At 42.3% G+C, this 18,141-nt stretch overlaps 10 protein-coding genes across 10 annotated transcripts; 5 read left to right on the forward strand and 5 right to left on the reverse strand.

The window, feature by feature from the left end:
- Window positions 1–195: 195 nt before the first annotated feature.
- Window positions 196–785, forward strand: BBOV_I002100 (uncharacterized protein). Its single transcript, XM_051767692.1, has 2 exons — window positions 196–345; window positions 460–785. Exons 1-2 carry the CDS (start codon window positions 224–226, stop codon window positions 782–784), a joined length of 447 nt encoding a protein of 148 aa, XP_051622970.1. The 5' UTR covers window positions 196–223; the 3' UTR covers window position 785.
- A 53-nt stretch (window positions 786–838) lies between these two features.
- BBOV_I002110 (uncharacterized protein) lies at window positions 839–5,037 on the reverse strand. Its single transcript, XM_001608812.2, has 2 exons — window positions 4,045–5,037; window positions 839–4,010 (listed from the first exon to the last, which is right to left on the reverse strand). The coding sequence occupies exons 1-2, from the start codon at window positions 5,008–5,010 to the stop codon at window positions 867–869; spliced, it is 4,110 nt and encodes a 1,369-aa protein (XP_001608862.1). The 5' UTR covers window positions 5,011–5,037; the 3' UTR covers window positions 839–866.
- Window positions 5,038–5,788: 751 nt separating this feature from the next.
- On the forward strand, window positions 5,789–7,796 carry BBOV_I002120 (putative integral membrane protein). The gene is made up of 2 exons (XM_001608813.2): window positions 5,789–6,037; window positions 6,073–7,796. The coding sequence occupies exons 1-2, from the start codon at window positions 5,875–5,877 to the stop codon at window positions 7,761–7,763; spliced, it is 1,854 nt and encodes a 617-aa protein (XP_001608863.1). The 5' UTR covers window positions 5,789–5,874; the 3' UTR covers window positions 7,764–7,796.
- A 394-nt stretch (window positions 7,797–8,190) lies between these two features.
- On the forward strand, window positions 8,191–9,670 carry BBOV_I002130 (uncharacterized protein). The gene is made up of 3 exons (XM_001608814.2): window positions 8,191–8,664; window positions 8,698–8,954; window positions 8,989–9,670. Exons 1-3 carry the CDS (start codon window positions 8,205–8,207, stop codon window positions 9,667–9,669), a joined length of 1,398 nt encoding a protein of 465 aa, XP_001608864.1. The 5' UTR covers window positions 8,191–8,204; the 3' UTR covers window position 9,670.
- Window positions 9,671–9,674: 4 nt separating this feature from the next.
- Window positions 9,675–10,384, forward strand: BBOV_I002140 (putative ADP-ribosylation factor-like protein 2). Its single transcript, XM_001608815.2, has 5 exons — window positions 9,675–9,740; window positions 9,776–9,886; window positions 9,919–10,081; window positions 10,119–10,199; window positions 10,234–10,384. The coding sequence occupies exons 1-5, from the start codon at window positions 9,676–9,678 to the stop codon at window positions 10,381–10,383; spliced, it is 570 nt and encodes a 189-aa protein (XP_001608865.1). The 5' UTR covers window position 9,675; the 3' UTR covers window position 10,384.
- Window positions 10,271–10,691, reverse strand: BBOV_I002150 (Transcription factor TFIIH complex subunit Tfb5 family protein). The gene is made up of 3 exons (XM_001608816.2): window positions 10,654–10,691; window positions 10,505–10,619; window positions 10,271–10,463 (listed from the first exon to the last, which is right to left on the reverse strand). The coding sequence occupies exons 1-3, from the start codon at window positions 10,686–10,688 to the stop codon at window positions 10,386–10,388; spliced, it is 228 nt and encodes a 75-aa protein (XP_001608866.1). The 5' UTR covers window positions 10,689–10,691; the 3' UTR covers window positions 10,271–10,385.
- Window positions 10,692–10,879: 188 nt separating this feature from the next.
- BBOV_I002170 (SDA1 family protein) lies at window positions 10,880–13,218 on the forward strand. Its single transcript, XM_001608817.2, has 5 exons — window positions 10,880–11,048; window positions 11,083–11,396; window positions 11,433–11,550; window positions 11,585–12,434; window positions 12,469–13,218. Exons 1-5 carry the CDS (start codon window positions 10,881–10,883, stop codon window positions 13,209–13,211), a joined length of 2,193 nt encoding a protein of 730 aa, XP_001608867.1. The 5' UTR covers window position 10,880; the 3' UTR covers window positions 13,212–13,218.
- A 92-nt stretch (window positions 13,219–13,310) lies between these two features.
- On the reverse strand, window positions 13,311–13,810 carry BBOV_I002175 (uncharacterized protein). The gene is made up of 3 exons (XM_051767701.1): window positions 13,685–13,810; window positions 13,466–13,648; window positions 13,311–13,430 (listed from the first exon to the last, which is right to left on the reverse strand). Exons 1-3 carry the CDS (start codon window positions 13,805–13,807, stop codon window positions 13,317–13,319), a joined length of 420 nt encoding a protein of 139 aa, XP_051623902.1. The 5' UTR covers window positions 13,808–13,810; the 3' UTR covers window positions 13,311–13,316.
- A 9-nt stretch (window positions 13,811–13,819) lies between these two features.
- BBOV_I002180 (Condensin complex subunit 2 family protein) lies at window positions 13,820–16,028 on the reverse strand. Its single transcript, XM_001608818.2, has one exon. It carries the CDS (start codon window positions 15,999–16,001, stop codon window positions 13,821–13,823), a length of 2,181 nt encoding a protein of 726 aa, XP_001608868.1. The 5' UTR covers window positions 16,002–16,028; the 3' UTR covers window position 13,820.
- A 53-nt stretch (window positions 16,029–16,081) lies between these two features.
- BBOV_I002190 (thioredoxin and glutathione reductase family protein) lies at window positions 16,082–17,896 on the reverse strand. Its single transcript, XM_001608819.2, has one exon. It carries the CDS (start codon window positions 17,796–17,798, stop codon window positions 16,101–16,103), a length of 1,698 nt encoding a protein of 565 aa, XP_001608869.2. The 5' UTR covers window positions 17,799–17,896; the 3' UTR covers window positions 16,082–16,100.
- Between the last annotated feature and the right edge of the window lie 245 nt (window positions 17,897–18,141).

Below are 18,141 nucleotides of genomic sequence, written 5' to 3' on the forward strand. Positions count from 1 at the left end.
GATTCTACGGCGCTGTATATATTTATTTGTTATCGATTGGTATATATACATAGATAAACGTATAGCTGTATAATGAAGAACAGGTATTACGTCAATAGTATAAAATGTGTAGAATCTGGTTTCAGATAGGCTATATAGTGGGTAACTAACATAACGTTGTGTGGTTGTTATAAATTCAGTTTGATTCCTTGTAGATTCTATTATTAATTTACCACATTAAAAAATGTTTAACACACATCGTGAGCAGTCGCTTGAAGATCAGGTCAAGTCTTCATTTAAGACTAAGGCTAAGATGTTCTTATTCACGATCGCATTATCCAAGGTCGTTGATTTGAGTCTTCAACTGTTAATGTCAACTGTTGAATAGTAGAGTAAATTATAGTTCATGATGATTTGTTTTGATTGTAGGTCGACGGTTTGTCCATATCGTTACAAATGTTGTTATCGTAATTTCTGCAGTGTGTCTTGTTACAAGGGCCATCAATGCCCCGGTCCAGCCGAGAAGGCTTCAACTGAGGATAAGTCTATGGGCGATTTATATGTTACTTTGGATTCAACGGACATCAAACTTTCCGAAGCTCAGATAAGTACTTTGAGGGGTGACCCTCAGCTTCGAGCATCACTTGCTAACGGCAGTTTACGTGATGTTCTAAAGACAATTGCAATTTCTGAGGACCCTATATCAACCATGGCTCCATATATGGGCGATGCAACGTTTTCAGGGTTTGTTAATAACGTACTAGCCTTGTTGGATTGTGTTGATCAGACAAATCATCTGGACTAATATGTTCTACTTTTTCATAGTTACATTATATGTATACAAAATTTCATTTAATGCACTGTATATTTAGTCAGTGTCAGCAATGTCATTCAACATAATCTTCATCAGTTTGGTCCTCATCGTTCTCTTGGATATCACTGAGCACTTGTTGCGATGGTTTGGTTGAATGATTAAGTTTTCCAGATGGTTTCGTGATTTCTGTTGTAATGCTATTCTTTGTTCTACCTTCGTTGGGTATTACCATGGCGCACATTTCTCTTGACACTAGGTTAGAGAGATACGCATCGTAAGCGTCCACTAAGTTTGCGAATGCCTTTGTATCATTGATGGCGTATTTTACCTTAATAGTTGTTGAATTATCAACAACGACTGCATCTTTCGTATCACGTAGAGTGCTATGATATTGCTTTGCGATTTTCTGCAATTGTCCGGTTATCATTTGAACCAGGTCGTTGATAACCTTTAGGTTATTTTTTGATTTTACAAAACCACCCTTTTCCATATACGTCAACAGTACTCTCATATCTCTTAGATCCATGAGTGCTACTTGTGGATTTTCCATTGCGCAGATATCACTCATTGACTTTTTATCGCCTTCGACTATGTTATATTTATCTAATGCACCTAATTTCTCCACTAGTTTCGTCACATCCTGTTTGATGAACATGGCTATAATTGAATTGATGAACTGCACGAAACCACCTTTATCAGCTAGCACTGGTCCTTTATCAATAGTGATTAGCATGATCCACTTGAAGTACTTTGCCAATGATTCAAGTGAGAAGTATAGTGGTGACTTGTGCATGATGGTTTGTATAATGAACGTGATTAGCTGGGTGAAGCCTGACATTTTCAGGTCTAATAGCAGGGCGTGGTGTATTGACCTCATGAGTACTTGTTCCAACACTTTGTGAAAGTTGCGCAGGTGCCTATACGAGAGTGTGGGATACAATGCGCATGTGCTGGCGATGGCCTGCTTATCTTCGGGCGTGATATGTGTATGGAGATCATTTTGTATGAACTTGAACTCTGAGATACATCTTCTCTCTGTTGTAGGTGCTATAAATACCAATTCAAGCATGCCTCTTAATCTGAGTACTGCCAGTTCATCCATCACAGTACTTTTGTCATCGCTTTTCATATCTGATTCTACGTTCTTGATCGTCATTGACTCAGTGAGTACCAGTTTCAACGCCATTCTGATAGCTAGTGACTGGACGTATTTCGATGTTTTAACTGTACAGAATACAATTCCCCAGATAACATCCTTTATATCTTCTACAATGTTTTCGTCCACATTGAATTCGGGTGCTGCTTTCTGGTGTATATCCACGTTAACCAGTAGCAGATCTGTAAGTGTCACCAGATACATCTCACACCTTAATGTTTGAACCTCAATACGTCTTTTATGTGCTTCATCATTTTTATGATTTGCTTCTTGTGACTGCGTCAAGAGTCCTTCAAGTATGGACAGTGCCCCTTTGAGTGCTACGTAGAACGCATTTAACTGTCTCGACAATTCAATTTTTCCTTTGTTCAACATGCACCACGTTGCTAGACATTTACTTGTGAGTACATCGCAGTACTGATCCGTTATAGATTGATTTCTCCACCTGACCACTGTTGAGCAGAAGAATGACATTTGCGGTAGCAGTATAGCTCTTGGGAAATCAGTCAATCCGGGATCCTCTGGGCATATGCTTTGTGTTTGCGCTAGGAACGCTTCGACTATCGCCATAATTCGTGACCATCTAAGCTTGAGGTGTGACCTGATGACATCAGCGAATGCTTGTTGCTTTTCCAGTATAGATTCAAGTGCTTCTTTCTGTATTTCCAATGCCTTCTTTTCTATATGTCCCTCTCTACTTACGCTCATTACATTTGCTAATTCCGCCTGTTGTGTGATTGTCTGATCCATTTGCTCTTCTAGTTTTGCGTTTAGTAGGTTAAGGTGCTCGATAGAGTATTTGGTTGGATCAAACATTTTAATTTTATCCATTTCCATGCGTTCCAAATCTTCTCTCCTTATACTTATGTTTGATATCCCAGAGGTCTGGAACGGGTCATTGATATCTGAGATGATAGTGAGTAATTTTCTCGTGATCACCTTTTCATAGTTCATCTTTTCATTCTTCGGATCATCGCCTATAAACATGCCTTCTATTTTGAACTTCCTGGCGTATACATACCTCAACAAGCTAATAGCGGTGAACGTAAATCCAGATTTGAGCCATTTACTTGGTAGTGCGTCACTGAACGAGTTGTTTCCTAGCGTCGTTTGTGAGATAACATCTGTCATCAATCCCTTTATATTACCTCTTACGGGTCCGTACAGCAGTATTTTATCACATATGTTTTCCACTAGTGCCACTTGGTATGCATCTTCTATTTCATGGTAGTGCAGTATGATAGCAAGCGACCTCAGCCCATGTGACACTAGCGATGTATTGGTATAGTGCCCTTTCATTGTGATTTCCTCTGATGGTGTGTATTGATGCAGTATATTCGATTGGTTGTTTTCCCGTGCATCCATGAATTGGGTCTCATCATCTGAGTTGGCCGTGATTGCTCTTTGCGGCGCTTCGTCACTATCTGCTGGCATATCACAAAGCTGGGTGAGTAGGAAATGTGCATAAGATATTACATCCACTACATTGATTAATCTCCTTTCCTCTGGCAATGACGTATTTTGGTAGAATACACTAAGTAACACTAATTCTCCTGGAGTTAGCGACTTAAATCTTACCATGTACGACGCAATATTTTCTTGAGTAAACATATGGTTACGGGCACTTGACTGGTTCGAGACCTTAGTGTAGAAATCTGTGTTTTGCATTATTAATCCAATGGCATTTTCCAGTGGAGTAATATCGTCTGCGTGTGAAATCATATCGGTTATAAACCCTGTTATGTCTCCGGATTCATCTATCCAGTATTCTAGCATTTGTAGGTAGGCCGACTGCACCTCTTTATTTTTTTCCTGGGACCCGTAGTACATTATTTGCATACACAATTCCACTGGTATGAGTGCGTATGTCGAGGCTAGTTTATTGTATACCCCGATACGTACATCTTTGTCCACATCTCCCAGGTGTGAGATGAGTTGGATAAGGATCGGTACTACAGCATCGATATTGTGTGGTACGGCAGTACCTGTCAATGCCGCAAGTCTTACATTAGCATTTGCATCTCCTATATGCTTTACAATTTCGTTCATTACCTTGCCATCCTATATATCATGTAAACAATGCAATGATATTTACCTGTACTTTGGATAGAAGTTCGATGCACTTGCAACGTATATCCTTGTTTGGATCCGCTAGTAGTGATCCAAATGTATCCACGTATTTATTCAGCAATCCTCTGGGTATTCCCACTGAGTCTATAAGTACATTTTTCATGATGGCTTGTGTCGCGTTAACGAAGACGTGTCTATACCTTCTCTCTCGTGCATAGCACAGTTGTAACACTGTATCCCATATTCTGTAGACTATAAGTGGTATCTTGGGTATAAGCCTTTCTATGTTCATTGCCATAGGGGTTTTCAAGGTGCTATGATTAGTCATTAGGTAATCAGCTCTCATTGCATTCCGGTATATAAAATCCGTCATTGCATGGACAATAGTTTCAGTGTCGCTTGAGATTTTAGATTCCATTACATAGCACAGCGAGAGCACTGAGTTTGTATATATAGCATCTGCAAGGTACTCGAATTTTTTATCCATTGTAGCATCCGTGGTGGCACGTGTGTTTAAAATGCTTTCGATTACTTCTTTGAGTGGCAAAGACATCATTGGCAATGCTTCTTCAGCTGGTATGCGATCTTCTATAATCCTCGTCATGCAGATGATATAAGCTGTTTTATATACCTCCAGTTTCTTGAGGGTATAAGCACTGGCATGTAATGACAATTTTAGGTCCTTATTAGGGCTTTCGCAACCATCATCTGAGTCTTCTTCGTTGTCATTTTTTGTTACCGAGTGATTCGTTGTAGCTGCAGGATACCATTCAACATCCAAAGTTCCTGAGAGCAGACCTTCTAGTACGTTCATTTGCGGCACTTCCGTTATCATTTCATCTCCATCATCAATGGTGGATGATTCCTTATTCTCCGTTTCATTGATAACTTGCTTAGTTCTTGATTTCCTTACTTTTCGCTTCAAGCTATCAGTTACTGGGTGACGTCGTCCCCTTTTTGCGGGCTTGCCTATGTCTTCCACATCTCTCATTTTGATCTTTTACTTGAATTATCAGCTGCTGTTACGTATTTATAGGCTTGAACCCATGTAAAATATTCATATTCAGTGTTATTCTAATCATGTTAGCATTTATAGCTTGATATGAGTGCAAATGAATCTCTACTGATCACCCGCATATCGATATTTGCAGGGTAACATCACACATCACGTCACCATATTCGCGTGAAGTAATTCGGGTGCTTTTATAGCGAAATTGCGAATATTTTTTTTAATAGTCACCATGATGTTATACGTATCATATGTGCGGTAATTACGCTATTTATACATTGTTAATGGTATTTGTAGATGTATATTAGTGTTAAATAGATACAATGTGGGTTGATACCTTATAAATTACGTATTTTAGATACTTATTGTAGTTTATCAAACGTTATACTCCAACGACGGTATGTAACGTTGACCATAGCTTATAACTATTTACAGTGCTTTATAACATTCACCGAGTTTTGAAAACAACAGAATCGGTAATATAATCATAAAAGATATACATTTTATTGCGAAATTAACATTATAAATACAGTTTAATGAAGGTAGCTACTCTATCCAACTGTAACGAGTTTCTATATAATTTCATGAATCATAATTTATAATGCGTAATAAAAAAGTATACAAAATTTTTAAATTAATCTTTTGTGAATGCATATTAAATATTTATATTGGTTGAATCGAATGTGTCACACTGTTGTGTAACCCCCTGTCTAATCCTTTTGAGAGGTATCAATGCGAATGTGTTGACAGTATTTGTTTTATTATAGATGGTTTATAATATGGTTGTACTTTTGGGGTTATTTTTGTGATCAATATGTAATACAATGAGTTGAAATCGTTAATCCTATGGAGTTGCATCATGCATCGGATAGCAATGCCATTCCTGGCGTTGCGCCAAGTGGTTTTGTTCGATCTCGTAAGCGTTTCAAGGCTTACACATGGTCGTACAAGAAGACTATTACGCCAATAGCTTCATTTTTTCTGGTTGTTAACCAGATGATTGGCATTGGTTAGTTTTGTGTAGTCTGTTATGAAATTTAATAGGTATGAGTGACATTCCTTCAGTAATGCGTGATGGTGGTTGGATTCCGGCACTGATTGCTAATTTGTTGATATCCATAGTTGCTGCTTTATGCAGTTTGATGTTACTTCGTGCGATGACCTTGATTCCTCATAATGAGAACTTTGGTCACCGTATAGAGTACAGTGCATTGGTGAAGTATTATTTATCGGATTACAATTTCAGGCTCGTATCTATATTGAATCATGTTGGCAACCTTTGCAGTGTGATCAGTGGTATATTGGCATTTTCTAAGCTTGTTGATTTACTGCTTGTGAAGGCTTTTGGATGGACATTAGCATTCCAGGTTCATCCATTTGTATTTATCGGTCGTGCTGATCTTGATGTTGTCACTGGTATATACGAATCGGGTTCATATCATGGTGAGGGTGTTCATTCCATGCGTTTGGCTATAACCCTGGGTTATGTGATATGTGCTTTGGTTTGCTTGCGTTTAAGTTCATGTGCTCTTGAGGAGACTATGGGTTTTCACGTATTTTCATTCTTTGCATTCATTGGTTGTGGTATGCAGATGGCTATATTTGGTTTGACTCGTAGTCTTCGTGTTGGCGCAGCCAAGCGGCCTCCTGCATTGGGGAACCTTAGATTTGTAAAGCTGCTGTTGACTTTTGTTGAGAACTTCAGTGTGGCAAGCAGTACTCCTTCATGGGCCAATGAGATGACTAATGATGTAAAGGTCAGCCGTACTATGTGGACTAGTACGTTGTTTACGGCTATTGTATACCATGTACTGGGTTACATATTCTGTTTTGCTTTTCCTGACAATTCTGGTGACATAGTGAGTGACATACTATTGAGCAACACTGGTGTTTTAGCTCACGCTGCATTATGTTTATTCGTTGCTGTGAACGTGTTGCCTGATGTTGTGTTCGGTACTATTAGTACTAAATATAACTTGCTGAACCTGGGTTATTGTAACCGTGGCGCTGCCTATTTTTGGGGCTGTGTATTACCGTTTACATTCAGTTGGCTTTTATCTAATGAGTCATATTTCATTGATTACTTGGGTCACATTGGTTTGATATCAGCTTTGTTTTGTGACTTTGTGGTTCCGGTAATTGTGTACAAGGTAGCAACTGCCGGTTTTGCAGACCTTTCAACATCAGCACATGGTTCGTTGCAAAGGCAAAAGTCTTTTATATTAGATGATAATAATAATTCAGCATTATTCAAACGCGGCACTAGTCTATTATTCAAGAATATGAGCACGTTTGGTCGTGCATTCACGTGTGACTACATTAATCGTGGTCAGAGTAACGACCAATCCACTATAGTCCCTCTTGAGGATGGTGGTTCATTTCTTGATAGGTACGACATGCCCGTTGATGAGAATGGGAAGCCTATTGACTACGCTACTTTTAAGATAATTCGTCCTCCACTGACCCCTCGTGAGGATGACCATTTGTATAATGTCATTTCTATGAAGAAGCGTAAGAGTCGTGTATCGTTTGACTTTCCGGATGACGATGATTTTGAGGACGACGTTCAATGTAGTACATCGTCGTTAGACGCTGAAAGAGATGTTCCGCAGAAACGAGTTGAGTTATTTCCATTCGTTTCTCTTGAGCGTCACAGTGGTTTGTTAACTCAGTTTATATTGGCAACATTGGCTACGTTTGCTGTTGTTCCAATGTTCCTCAACTTTTGGCTATAGTATAGCTATATCATTCACACTTCTGCGGGAAAACTGCCTATATAAAATATAGTAATGTGTGATACATTGGATATTAGCTGGTCTGAATCCTTTTGGCTGGGTGACAATGTCCAAAGCGTACACATCGTGGTCAGTATCGTAATGTGTGCTTGTATCTACCTATTAAAACGTATTAGCATAGTAGTGTGTTGATATAATCATGGTTGGCGATTACACATTTGGTGTGCAGCACAGTACGATGAAGTACTACAAACATATTGATGTGTAGGTCTATATAACGTTTTCTGGGTATTACATGAAGTCTGTATCAGAAATATATTGATATGTCATACTAGATATTTTATATATGCTTTTACGGGGCAACTATATGGTGTGGTTAGACATATGTGTTGATTCATTATGTGCACATTTCTATTGGAATGTGGTATATAGTCGTTAAAAATGGCTTCCGATATGCGTTTACCTCGTGAACGTGTTGTTCGTGTAAATTCTGACTATACGGAAGGTGCTCGTTTAGTGTGTGACAGTTCCGATATAGTGAAGAGTCCAGTTTTACCTTGGGATCGTTCTATTGAGTCACATGAAGTCAGATCATATCGTACGATTGGCGGCAAGCCGGCCTCTGTGTGGTCGGAACGCCTTTGCTTGATGCGAGAGATTCGTGATGATCTAGCTTCTGACAGTGCAACAACTCATTTATCTGGTGATATAAATCGTTGTATTGATGGCATATCTCGCTTGCTGGGTACTACCGTTTTGCGGAATAGTCCGAAGCGTGTTTTCGAGAAGACCCCTCCAAGCACTGTCCCGGTTGATAATGGTATTACCTATGAAGACCAAGTACTGCCTGGTAACGAGAGCTACACCATGGACAACCTGGTTGAGAGTTTGGATACTATCGGTAGGTTATGTATGTCCTCTTTATAATCACCAGACGTTGGCAAAGATGAGAGTGATGAGATACCTCTATCTTTGAGGATGGAGGCTCACGCTGCTGAGGCTTATTTCGGTGCTTCTATAGTACAAAGAATATACTCCCGAAGATGGCAATCTCGCATTGATGCCATTGATGAACTAACCGCTATGGTTGAGAGTGACGAGTTATTATCGTACAATGACGGTGTTTTTCATCGTGCCATAATGGGTTTGACAATGTGCCTGAGCCGCTTATTCCAGGATCATGCTCTAAAGGTATTTGTTTCGTGACTCTATTAACGTTTCATAGGTATTAATCAAGTCACTGGACCTTCTTGATGCATTCTTTGGGTTTATGGAGCGTCATCAATCTGGGTTATCCACTGCTCGTGGTGGTTCTAACTCTTCTATTGATAGCTCGCGATCAAGTGTTATTACCTGCTGTTCCCAGTTTTTGGATGTCATAATATCGCGTCTGGGTGACCGTGTATCGGCAGTGGTTGACTGTGCCATATGTGCGTTAATGAAGGTTGCGGAATCTGCCTCCATTCCTACTTATGAGGATGTAAGTCGTTGTTTAATCCGGTCATTGGGTGTTGCTAACAACCAACCTGGTGTTCGTTCTATTTGCAATCGTTTGCGTCTATTGTCTACGCTGCTACTGAGGTCACCTCAGTACACATCCCACGGTACACCTCGATACAGTTTAAAACCAGTTCTGTTTTTTGAAACTTTGGGTGCATTAAGTCATCATTCACACGGTCTCGTACGTGCCGCGGCTTTGGATGCCATTAGCATAGGTCTCAAGGTATGCTTTAGTGGCATTACGGTACCCGTTGATCCTTCAATACGCAACGCTGCTGATCGCATTGATTTGTCATCAATATCTGTCTTAGAAGGTGATGCTTCAGCGCGTTATGATGCGTTGTTGGCCGAGGCTCAATCCATTTGGTCTACCGATATTTTCCAGCGGTGTACACCTCGCCAGTAAAAACACATGGGACTTTTGAAGGTGATTCGCAAGGGCAAGGCACTGGAGCAGGAAATTCGCGTCCTTTTGCTGTAGTTTACATTGAATTATTTTTATATTGCCTTAGTGGCCTTGATAACGCGGGGAAGACAACTATTTTAAAGTGCCTCAATGGCGAGGACATATCGCGCGTTGAGCCTACTTTAGGCTTCAACATAAAGACGTTGGAACATAATGGGTATGCTTAGTTTTTAAACCGTTTATGTGTAGATATCAGGTAAACTTCTGGGACGTCGGTGGTCAAAAAACTATCCGTTCATTTTGGCGCAATTATTTTGAGAGTACTGACGCGTTGGTTTGGGTTGTGGACTCGGCTGATGTGTTACGTGTGGATGATTCCCGGAGGGAGATAGACTCGATTTTACGCCAGGATGTAGGTGTAGTTCCATTGTACTCAATGTGTGTTACAGCAAATGTCTCAATGCACGCTGCTTGTTTTGGCCAATAAACAAGATGTGTCTGGTGCCTTGAGTGTTCAGGAGATACAAGAGGTATGATAATTTAATGTGTGTTCATTTCGCGCAGCGTTTGGGTTTAGAACACGTTACCAACGAGCGCAGCTGGCGTATCCACGGTTGCAGTGGTGTAACTGGAGAGGGTATTATCGAGGGTCTCGAGTGGCTTGTGAATGACGTTGCTCGTAGAATTTACACATTGGACTATGTGAAGCGTTGATTTCACGATTCATCGGCGTTAGTTTTGGCATCGGTTGGCGTCAATCGCTCGGCAAATTCCAGCCTTCTTGTCACTTCCTCCTGAGGGGTTATATAATTTTACTTTTTTAGAATACACGTACACTTAGGAAATCGAATACGCTTTCCTGGCACAGCGCAACGCTTTCATCCAGTTGCTCTATGATGAAATGTCTTGTTTCGTTGATTTGCTTGACTATTTCCATTGTTGGCGGATCGCTGTGCCATATAAGATGTGTAAACGTCATCCTACCATTTGACTAATATACCCCGCATAGAGGTGACCATTGTTAATAGTGAAATTTACAAAGTAACCGTGCATGGTGGGACTCGAACCCACAACCTTCGCCTCCGGAGAGCGACGCGCTATCCATTGCGCCACACGCACCGCTTGCCAGGGGCCCATTTTTTGATTGAGTACACATTTAATTGACCCATTATTTTTGTTGTAACCATGTTACACATTTCGATCCATTAACAATGGAAGGTCTTGATGCCCTGATTTTGCAAATTCGGCGGGAACCTGAGGCACATAGGGCTGATTTTTTGATGAAATGGGAGGAATTCACTGCATCCTTTAATGTATTACATTTAACACCTCATCTATACAATGCTGATGTTATGTCTTTGTTGAGTTTTGTTGCCCAGGTTTGTTAGCTGATATAATCTATATGACATACAGTGTGTCCCTTATTACGCTGGCGATAATGATAACAATGTTGATTTGCGTTACTTACCGCAATCAACCAATGATTCCAAACCTTCACGTCGCCCATCATTGAAATCGGTTAGTACCAGTTTGACTGATCATAGCAGTACGAACGATGGCGGTCCAGGGAGTGCGGTCACTGACCAATCGTGTCTTGGTCGAGAATTGTGTATGATGTTGATCGACTTCATTAAAAGTTATCGCAAGGGTCTTAACATTAAGATGCTTAAACAAATGCTAAGTACTACATTTTTATTACGTAGCAAGCGGTTAATCGACATGTTTACGTAGGTTTTTATATTCAGGCAACATAGAACCCGCAGAATATGGCCTGAGTGGCTTGCTCTTTTAGATCTTGATGACCGTGACGCTCGAAAGCGTCTGTTCGTCTTTATTGTGCGTGACCTGACTATAGTATCCCAACAGGTAAAGGATGCAAATGTAGGTCATTTGATAATCTCTATATATGTTATAGGTCATCCGAGCCATGAAACGTTTATTCTATGACTACTTGCGTGCAAAGAGTCTTCAAGTTCAGCTGCTCACGTGCTGTATATGCGTGGAGATGCACAAGCGTCGCTTATGGCGTGATGAGCACACCGTTAACAACATCGCACAGTGCGCATTGGCATCTAACCTTAAATTAGTTCTTGCGGGTGCTCACTTTTTACTGGGCACTCGTAATCATTTTGATGTGGCTTTTGAGGCTCTGGAAGACCTCGAAGAGGAGATTGCATCCTTAGAGACTCTAAATAAGCAGCAGGGTCATTCCGGTGTAGGAGCTCATTCCAAGAAGAGTGAAGGCCGTCAGAATCGTTTGTCTCGGTCCAAGAAGAGTGTAGCCAAACAATTAGAACGTCGTAAAAAGAGACTGGAATTATGTCAAATACGCGAGTTTGCGGCTATTGATGAGTTACACGACCCTCAAAAGTTTACTGAGCGTTTATTTGAGCGCTGCCGTAACAAGGACGTTACATTTGGTGCTAAACTCATATTGCTCCATTTAATCAGTCTAGTTATCGCGCGTCACAAGTTACTTGTTCCTAGTTTCTACAGCTTCCTGCTGAAATATATAAACCACAAGCAGCGGCTGGTAACCAAGATACTAGCTATATCTGCTCAAGCTGTGCATACTAATCTTCCACCTGGTATTTTGGACCCGCTGTTAACCGCTATTCTTGATCAGTTCGTTAGTGAAGACCGCTCCAACGAGGTGATTACTGCTGGTATAAACACTCTTAGGGAGATTGCTTCTCGTGCTCCTCTACTATTCCCTGAGGACATGGTTGCTCAGATTGTAGAGTTCCGCAACATCAAGAATAAGGGTGAGTCCTTTGTCACAGAGTTTATTCTTCCCAGCTGTATCTACGGCCACCAAGTCGTTTATTAACCTTTACCGTGAGCATGCTCCTGAGCTTTTGCATCCCACACTACGTGGTCGTGAAGCTGGGACGCGTCTTACACAGGCCAAGCGCGGGAAGCTGTCTAAGGCACCAATTCCATTTAGTGACGCCCAGATTCTATCACAGGAAGATTTCCGGTTGAAGAACTATATGGCAGGCATGGAAGAAGTCGAAGAAACTGCTACGGATGAAGAGATAGAGATGGAATCAGATGGAATATCAGAGGATCTCGACGAGGACGATGTATCCATGGAGGAGACTGACGAGTACTCCGATAGTGATTCTGATGACCTCAATGAGACAACGCCAGACGAACCAAAAAGGAAGCGGGCTATCAAAAGCGACTCTAGTGACGATACTGACGACGAGGAGGATGAAGAAGACCGAATTAAGGTCAACCCTGATGATTTGATATACGGGTCAAAGCGGAAACGAGTTGCGGCAGAAGCCAGGCGTGAGGCCGCTAAAGCCAGACTCGAACGCAAAAAACAGCATCACACAGCTGAGAGTCGTGCCGGTAATAAACAAAGTACTACAAACCGAGTTAAAGCCCGTAACAAACCGGTACTCATGACCATGCAGAGCAAGCGGGTACGCGGCAAGCAGAGTCAAAACATAGCGGAGAAACTCGCATCGCTGAAGCGACACCTCAAGTCACTGAAAACCGGTAATGTCAAGCACAAGAAGCGCAGAAGGTGATGAGATGAAAAAACGGTGCTAATTTATCGCTTAGCATTATGCAATTTACACGTGATATAGTTACTGCGATATTGATATTTCTGTTGCGATTCAATGGAGTGACACTCAGTAGCAGTTGTTCATAAACTTCCTTAGGAAGCCGTTTCGGGTAACATTCACCTTGTTGTTATCCAGTGATATCGAGATGATACCACGCTTAACGGCATTCTTTATTGCGTTCTGTATGGATACAGTTACTACCTAGTTGTACTTACCACCTTGTCCAATATGTATATACGGTACAAGTAACCCCTAGGGCATATGTTTAACGAGGTGCCGGAGTCCCTATAGCGGACTGTGTCTACTAAGTCTCCTAGCCACGCCGATGCATCATCTAGGAACGACCTTCTACGAGCACGCCAATAGATTCCATTACCAGGATCATACACACCAACAAACTGTTGCACTTTATAACCAGATAAAAATTCACCAACCCGGTAACGTGTATTTACACATTGCGGCACTGGTGTCTGCAACGCACCAAATACAGCAGATCGTGGTTTAACACTGGCCTGAACGTATGAAAATATTAAAATTAAAGCAATGTAACACCGCATTGCGTCATGTGTATTAAAGTGAGCCCTGCACATCACCCAGGTGCTGTTCCTTGGGTGCACCGGCACATATAACAAAGTCCTCTAGTGGGCGACTCTGCTTGAGTAGCAGATCCTGTTCGTTGCATACATGCAGGAGGCACACAAACAGTATATGGCTGGTCAAGGCAGCAACATCACTGTCCATTAGACGTGATACTGTATCGGTAACGGCATCCTGGAATCCACAGGAATATTCCGATTGGGTATTGCCCGAGCCATGCTCTTTGTCTATCTGTTGCTTATCTTCCAGGGCTTCATGGAAGGCAGGTGGTGGCACTATCACGCCACAGAGCGTCTTCTTAATCTTGAATATATCCACGTAGGCAGCCACCGGTGCCGGGACTATAGCACCCTCCCGAGGCCATTGCGATATGGCAGCTGGGTCAGCATGCTGGCTGAGTGCCAGCAGGGGTTCGCCAGGTTCAGATTCGTACATTGACTCGATGTTGGCTACCACAGGTCCATCTTGCGTTAGAGGCAATTCGGGATCCTCGAAGTCATTAGACGCATTCCACATATCGTCCTCGTCCAGTAAACCAACCTGTTCATCCAAACGCCATGAAAAATTTTCCGATATCCGCATTGTACTGTACGGGGCATCAATGTCAGCACAGTAATGTACCTGGAGTATCGGTACCGACGAATCAGTATTAGGCCCATTACGCCATTCATGGTCACTGACAAACCTTAAACAACGGTTACCCAGGAGGCCCAACCTAGTTAAAAACGTATCATTAAACCTGTATATAGCACCCGTGAAGTCGCTTGCAGCGAATGTGCTGGGCGCTTTCTTGCCCACTGCCTTCGGTGTAGTGAATACCGTAGATAGCTCCACGGAGGCAATTTTCTCCTCTAAGTCAATATTCCTCAAATAGCTCTCCAGGTCATTAGTTATATTCTGTCTCGATTTAACAGGTCGTTGGGTCTTCAAATTCGTATCGTCCGGTTCGGTGTCACTTCCCTTGTTTTTACTTGATGGGACATGGGTCTTAACTGGAACTGACGTGTAATATGAAAACTGAGAGCCACCAATCAAATCAATCTCTGCGAGTCGTTGCCTTAAAGCAATGCCAGTGCTATTAGGCACTGACCCAGTGTCACTGCCCGTGTCAGGTGGAGTACCGGAGATGGGCATATCATGAACTGTGTCTTCCGGTACGTCGTCAATATGACCCATTGCATCCATGGGTTCTAGACTGTCCTCAATCGGTGCGATAGGTTGTCTTACTTTAAAGAAGTCAATGTGTTTACTTTCGGGCTCAGGATTTATTTCTCCATCGGAATCAGATGCAATGACGTCGCCACACTCCTTACGACGACGCATTTCGCGGAGTCGTTCTAATTCCTGACGGAAATATGCAGCTTCAGGTAGTATTTCCATACGCTTGGGCTCGGTATTTCCAAAAAAACACTTTTTTACTGCATCCCGAGATAGTATCACATTGGAGTCGTCATGTTCGGACCTAGCTCGGGGTGGTGGGAATACCAAACTGTCACCATCGAGGTCCAGTGATAAGTCATCAGTCACCTGAAGATTAATCAATAACAGACCCATAGCACCGCTGTGGTCGAACATAGAAGATATCTTCAGGAAGTATGGATCGAGAATGACGTTATCCATAGGAATCTCAGTAAGCGTGACTTCAGATTCAGGTGCCAGTGTACGTGAACTGGTTGTTAAATCAATCTTAACACGATGGCGACCGCGTGGTTTTGTGGCACTCGTGCTACCCGAAGTGCCATCAGCTTGATTAGCACTGTTCATGCTCATCAATACATTGAAGGTCTGGTCATAAATAGCCTCAATGCGGTAGCCATATATCTTGCTGGCACTTTCAACAACCTTGGAAGCACGAGTGAAGTTCAAGCGGCGCGAAGCGCCGCTAGATGTATCTTCAGGGAGCAATTCAACGACATCGTCATCGACGGAACCGTCATCAAGGTGGACCAAATCAGTCATGTGGTCAATGATACCCACCTCAAAGGCATTGCGACTGCATATTTTGTTTGTAGATAAGGCGCTCATGCAGTCAGTGAACAGCGTCAAGAGATCCTGAGTGTTACCCGAAGGTCCCGTCACCTTCTTAGATACAGGCTGCGGCGCCTCGGAAATCTCCGATGAATCAACATCACGAGAACGCTTTCTAGAAGCCATGTGAATATGTAGTGTTAACTACGTGGTGTAAGCTACGAGCCATTATAGGGATTGCTAGTGTGTAAGCTATAGGTACCAAATAATATTACACAATAGGTTCTAACCGCAACGACCACCACCGCAACCAGCAGATTGAACCCAAGATTCACCGGAAGCTTTTGTCACAGTAAGGTTCATGAAGCTCTCCGCATCAGTTGGGTGAACACCGATAGTGTCGTCAAAGTCAGACTTCTTGGCGCCAAGGCGCACAGCAACGCAAAGACCCTGGATGATTTCACCAGCGTTAGGACCAACGAAATGGATACCAACAATGGTACCGTCCTTCTTGCAAATCATCTTAGACAAGCATGTAGGAGGCATGTCAACGTCCATCTCATCAGTTTGCATCCACTCGACCTTGTGACGGTGTACAGCTGAAAACTCAAGAGAAGTGAACTCCTTGAGGTATATGTCAACATCACCGTACTTCTTAACAGCCTCCTCCTCGCTCAAACCGCACTTACCGTACTCAATGGGAGTGAATACACACATTGGCACGTAGTTCAAGTCCATAAGCTTGTTACTGTTGCCAAACAGACGGCGAGCAAGCATCTCACCGTCCTTAACAGCAACCGTAGCCAATGCAGGGTTACCCTCAGCAACATCACCAACTGCATAGACGTTGGGGTAGCCGGTCATGCCATTATCTGTCTCAATGAGCCCCGATTTACTAAATTTGATACCAAGATCAGATAAATACTTATAAATACCGTGTAACTTACGACCGGTGGCATACATCAATGTGTCGTAAGTCTCAACATGACCGTTGTCAAAGGTAACCTCCAATTTACCATCAGCTAGTTTAGTAACAGACGTCGGACTGCTGCCACGAATGAACCTTGTACCCATGTTCTCCATAAGGTCACCAACCTTCTCCGCACACTGGCGGTCAAAACCACGAAGAATTATCGAACGCACAGCAACGGTAACATCGTAACCCAATGCTGTCAAGAATCCAGCACACTCCAATGCAACAAAGGAGCCACCAACAATTAATGTCTTGCCTACAGGGTGGCTTAAACTCATCAGGTCGTCAGAAGTAATGGAATACTCATAAGCGCCCTTCACTTCCTCTGGAATAATAGGGCGAGTACCAATAGCAATTAAAATGTGCTTAGCCTTTATACGCTCCGGACCATTGGGACCCAAGTAACTCACTTGGTGGTCCTTCTCAAGAGTTGCAAAAGCGTTGATGTATTTTACACCAGTGGTAAGAAGACCGGAACGATATGAAAAATTCAACATCTTGACGTAATTTTGAATTGTTTGGATCATTTTGGACCAGTCATGCTTTGGAGATGCGTCAGACCAACCCAGCATCTCACGGTCATGCTCAGCGTGACCCAAAATACCGGCATAGTGCATCAACTTCTTAGGAATACAACCTACATTAACACAGGTACCGCCAAGTCCCCATTTAGTACCTCTAGGAGATGGTCGAACATAGTCAAACAACACAGTCTTGGCACCCAAACGAGCTGCTTCCTTAGCAGCAGCCAAACCACTGCAACCACCACCTATAACAGCCAAATCATACAACTCGGGCTCCACAGAAGATGGATCAATAGCTGAATTGTTAGTATTCGACATCTTCAATGATGATAAATTCTCATTAACAACAGAGGTACTATAAGAGCCTGAGTAGACAAAACCAGGCCTCAAAAGCATATAAGACCACGTGACTAAAACACGAGGGGCGGCAGAGGCAAGGAATGCTACAAAAGGAGTCCTTCGCCTCATAATGTAACAAATATGCATAAGAAATAACACAACGTAATATTTACGCAATGCACATGCCCGGTTTTACTAACAACCGAGCAACAATACAAGGTATTACCTGGCTAGTATGGGGTGAGAAAAGGTCAATAATTGAATAGATATGACGGCATTAACACTACATTTAATGATCAATATGCTTTGAATCATAGAAGGCATTAAATATTGGTACTGGCGACCGCAAATGATGCCAGGAATCATGATATATGCCCCGAGCTGGGGACACCCCTTGCACAGAGTTGCACGGAACACACACATGAGACGATGGAACATAATAACGGTAAAATGCCACTAGACAACACATAAACACAGTAAAATAGCTTGA

The sequence above is a fragment of the Babesia bovis genome, chromosome 1 (assembly GCF_000165395.2).
Source record: "Babesia bovis T2Bo chromosome 1, whole genome shotgun sequence".
Classification (NCBI taxonomy): domain Eukaryota; phylum Apicomplexa; class Aconoidasida; order Piroplasmida; family Babesiidae; genus Babesia; species Babesia bovis.

Bases quoted from the DNA above. Each gene is read 5' to 3' on its own strand.
- BBOV_I002150 (XM_001608816.2), bottom strand. From the start codon at position 10,688: ATGGTCACCTCTATGCGGGGTATATTAGTCAAATG. The intron at 10,620-10,653 runs GTAGGATGACGT...TATATGGCACAG, and splicing joins CGGGGTATATTAGTCAAATG to CGATCCGCCAACAATGGAAA. The intron at 10,464-10,504 runs GTACGTGTATTC...ATAACCCCTCAG, and splicing joins GCGTATTCGATTTCCTAAGT to GAGGAAGTGACAAGAAGGCT.
- BBOV_I002170 (XM_001608817.2), top strand. From the start codon at position 10,881: ATGGAAGGTCTTGATGCCCTGATTTTGCAAATTCGGCGGGAACCTGAG. The intron at 11,551-11,584 runs GTAGGTCATTTG...TATATGTTATAG, and splicing joins AACAGGTAAAGGATGCAAAT to GTCATCCGAGCCATGAAACG. The intron at 12,435-12,468 runs GTGAGTCCTTTG...TATTCTTCCCAG, and splicing joins CCGCAACATCAAGAATAAGG to CTGTATCTACGGCCACCAAG.
- BBOV_I002190 (XM_001608819.2), bottom strand. From the start codon at position 17,798: ATGCATATTTGTTACATTATGAGGCGAAGGACTCCTTTTGTAGCATTC.
- BBOV_I002100 (XM_051767692.1), top strand. From the start codon at position 224: ATGTTTAACACACATCGTGAGCAGTCGCTTGAAGATCAGGTCAAGTCT. The intron at 346-459 runs GTTAATGTCAAC...TAATTTCTGCAG, and splicing joins GTTGATTTGAGTCTTCAACT to TGTGTCTTGTTACAAGGGCC.
- BBOV_I002120 (XM_001608813.2), top strand. From the start codon at position 5,875: ATGGAGTTGCATCATGCATCGGATAGCAATGCCATTCCTGGCGTTGCG. The intron at 6,038-6,072 runs GTTAGTTTTGTG...GAAATTTAATAG, and splicing joins TAACCAGATGATTGGCATTG to GTATGAGTGACATTCCTTCA.
- BBOV_I002180 (XM_001608818.2), bottom strand. From the start codon at position 16,001: ATGGCTTCTAGAAAGCGTTCTCGTGATGTTGATTCATCGGAGATTTCC.
- BBOV_I002130 (XM_001608814.2), top strand. From the start codon at position 8,205: ATGGCTTCCGATATGCGTTTACCTCGTGAACGTGTTGTTCGTGTAAAT. The intron at 8,665-8,697 runs GTAGGTTATGTA...TATAATCACCAG, and splicing joins TGAGAGTTTGGATACTATCG to ACGTTGGCAAAGATGAGAGT. The intron at 8,955-8,988 runs GTATTTGTTTCG...AACGTTTCATAG, and splicing joins TCCAGGATCATGCTCTAAAG to GTATTAATCAAGTCACTGGA.
- BBOV_I002140 (XM_001608815.2), top strand. From the start codon at position 9,676: ATGGGACTTTTGAAGGTGATTCGCAAGGGCAAGGCACTGGAGCAGGAA. The intron at 9,741-9,775 runs GTAGTTTACATT...ATATTGCCTTAG, and splicing joins GAAATTCGCGTCCTTTTGCT to TGGCCTTGATAACGCGGGGA. The intron at 10,200-10,233 runs GTATGATAATTT...CATTTCGCGCAG, and splicing joins GTGTTCAGGAGATACAAGAG to CGTTTGGGTTTAGAACACGT.
- BBOV_I002175 (XM_051767701.1), bottom strand. From the start codon at position 13,807: ATGCGGTGTTACATTGCTTTAATTTTAATATTTTCATACGTTCAGGCC. The intron at 13,649-13,684 runs GTTGGTGAATTT...AAAGTGCAACAG, and splicing joins GTGTAAATACACGTTACCGG to TTTGTTGGTGTGTATGATCC. The intron at 13,431-13,465 runs GTAAGTACAACT...GTATCCATACAG, and splicing joins TATACATATTGGACAAGGTG to AACGCAATAAAGAATGCCGT.
- BBOV_I002110 (XM_001608812.2), bottom strand. From the start codon at position 5,010: ATGAGAGATGTGGAAGACATAGGCAAGCCCGCAAAAAGGGGACGACGT. The intron at 4,011-4,044 runs GTAAATATCATT...CATGATATATAG, and splicing joins AACTTCTATCCAAAGTACAG to GATGGCAAGGTAATGAACGA.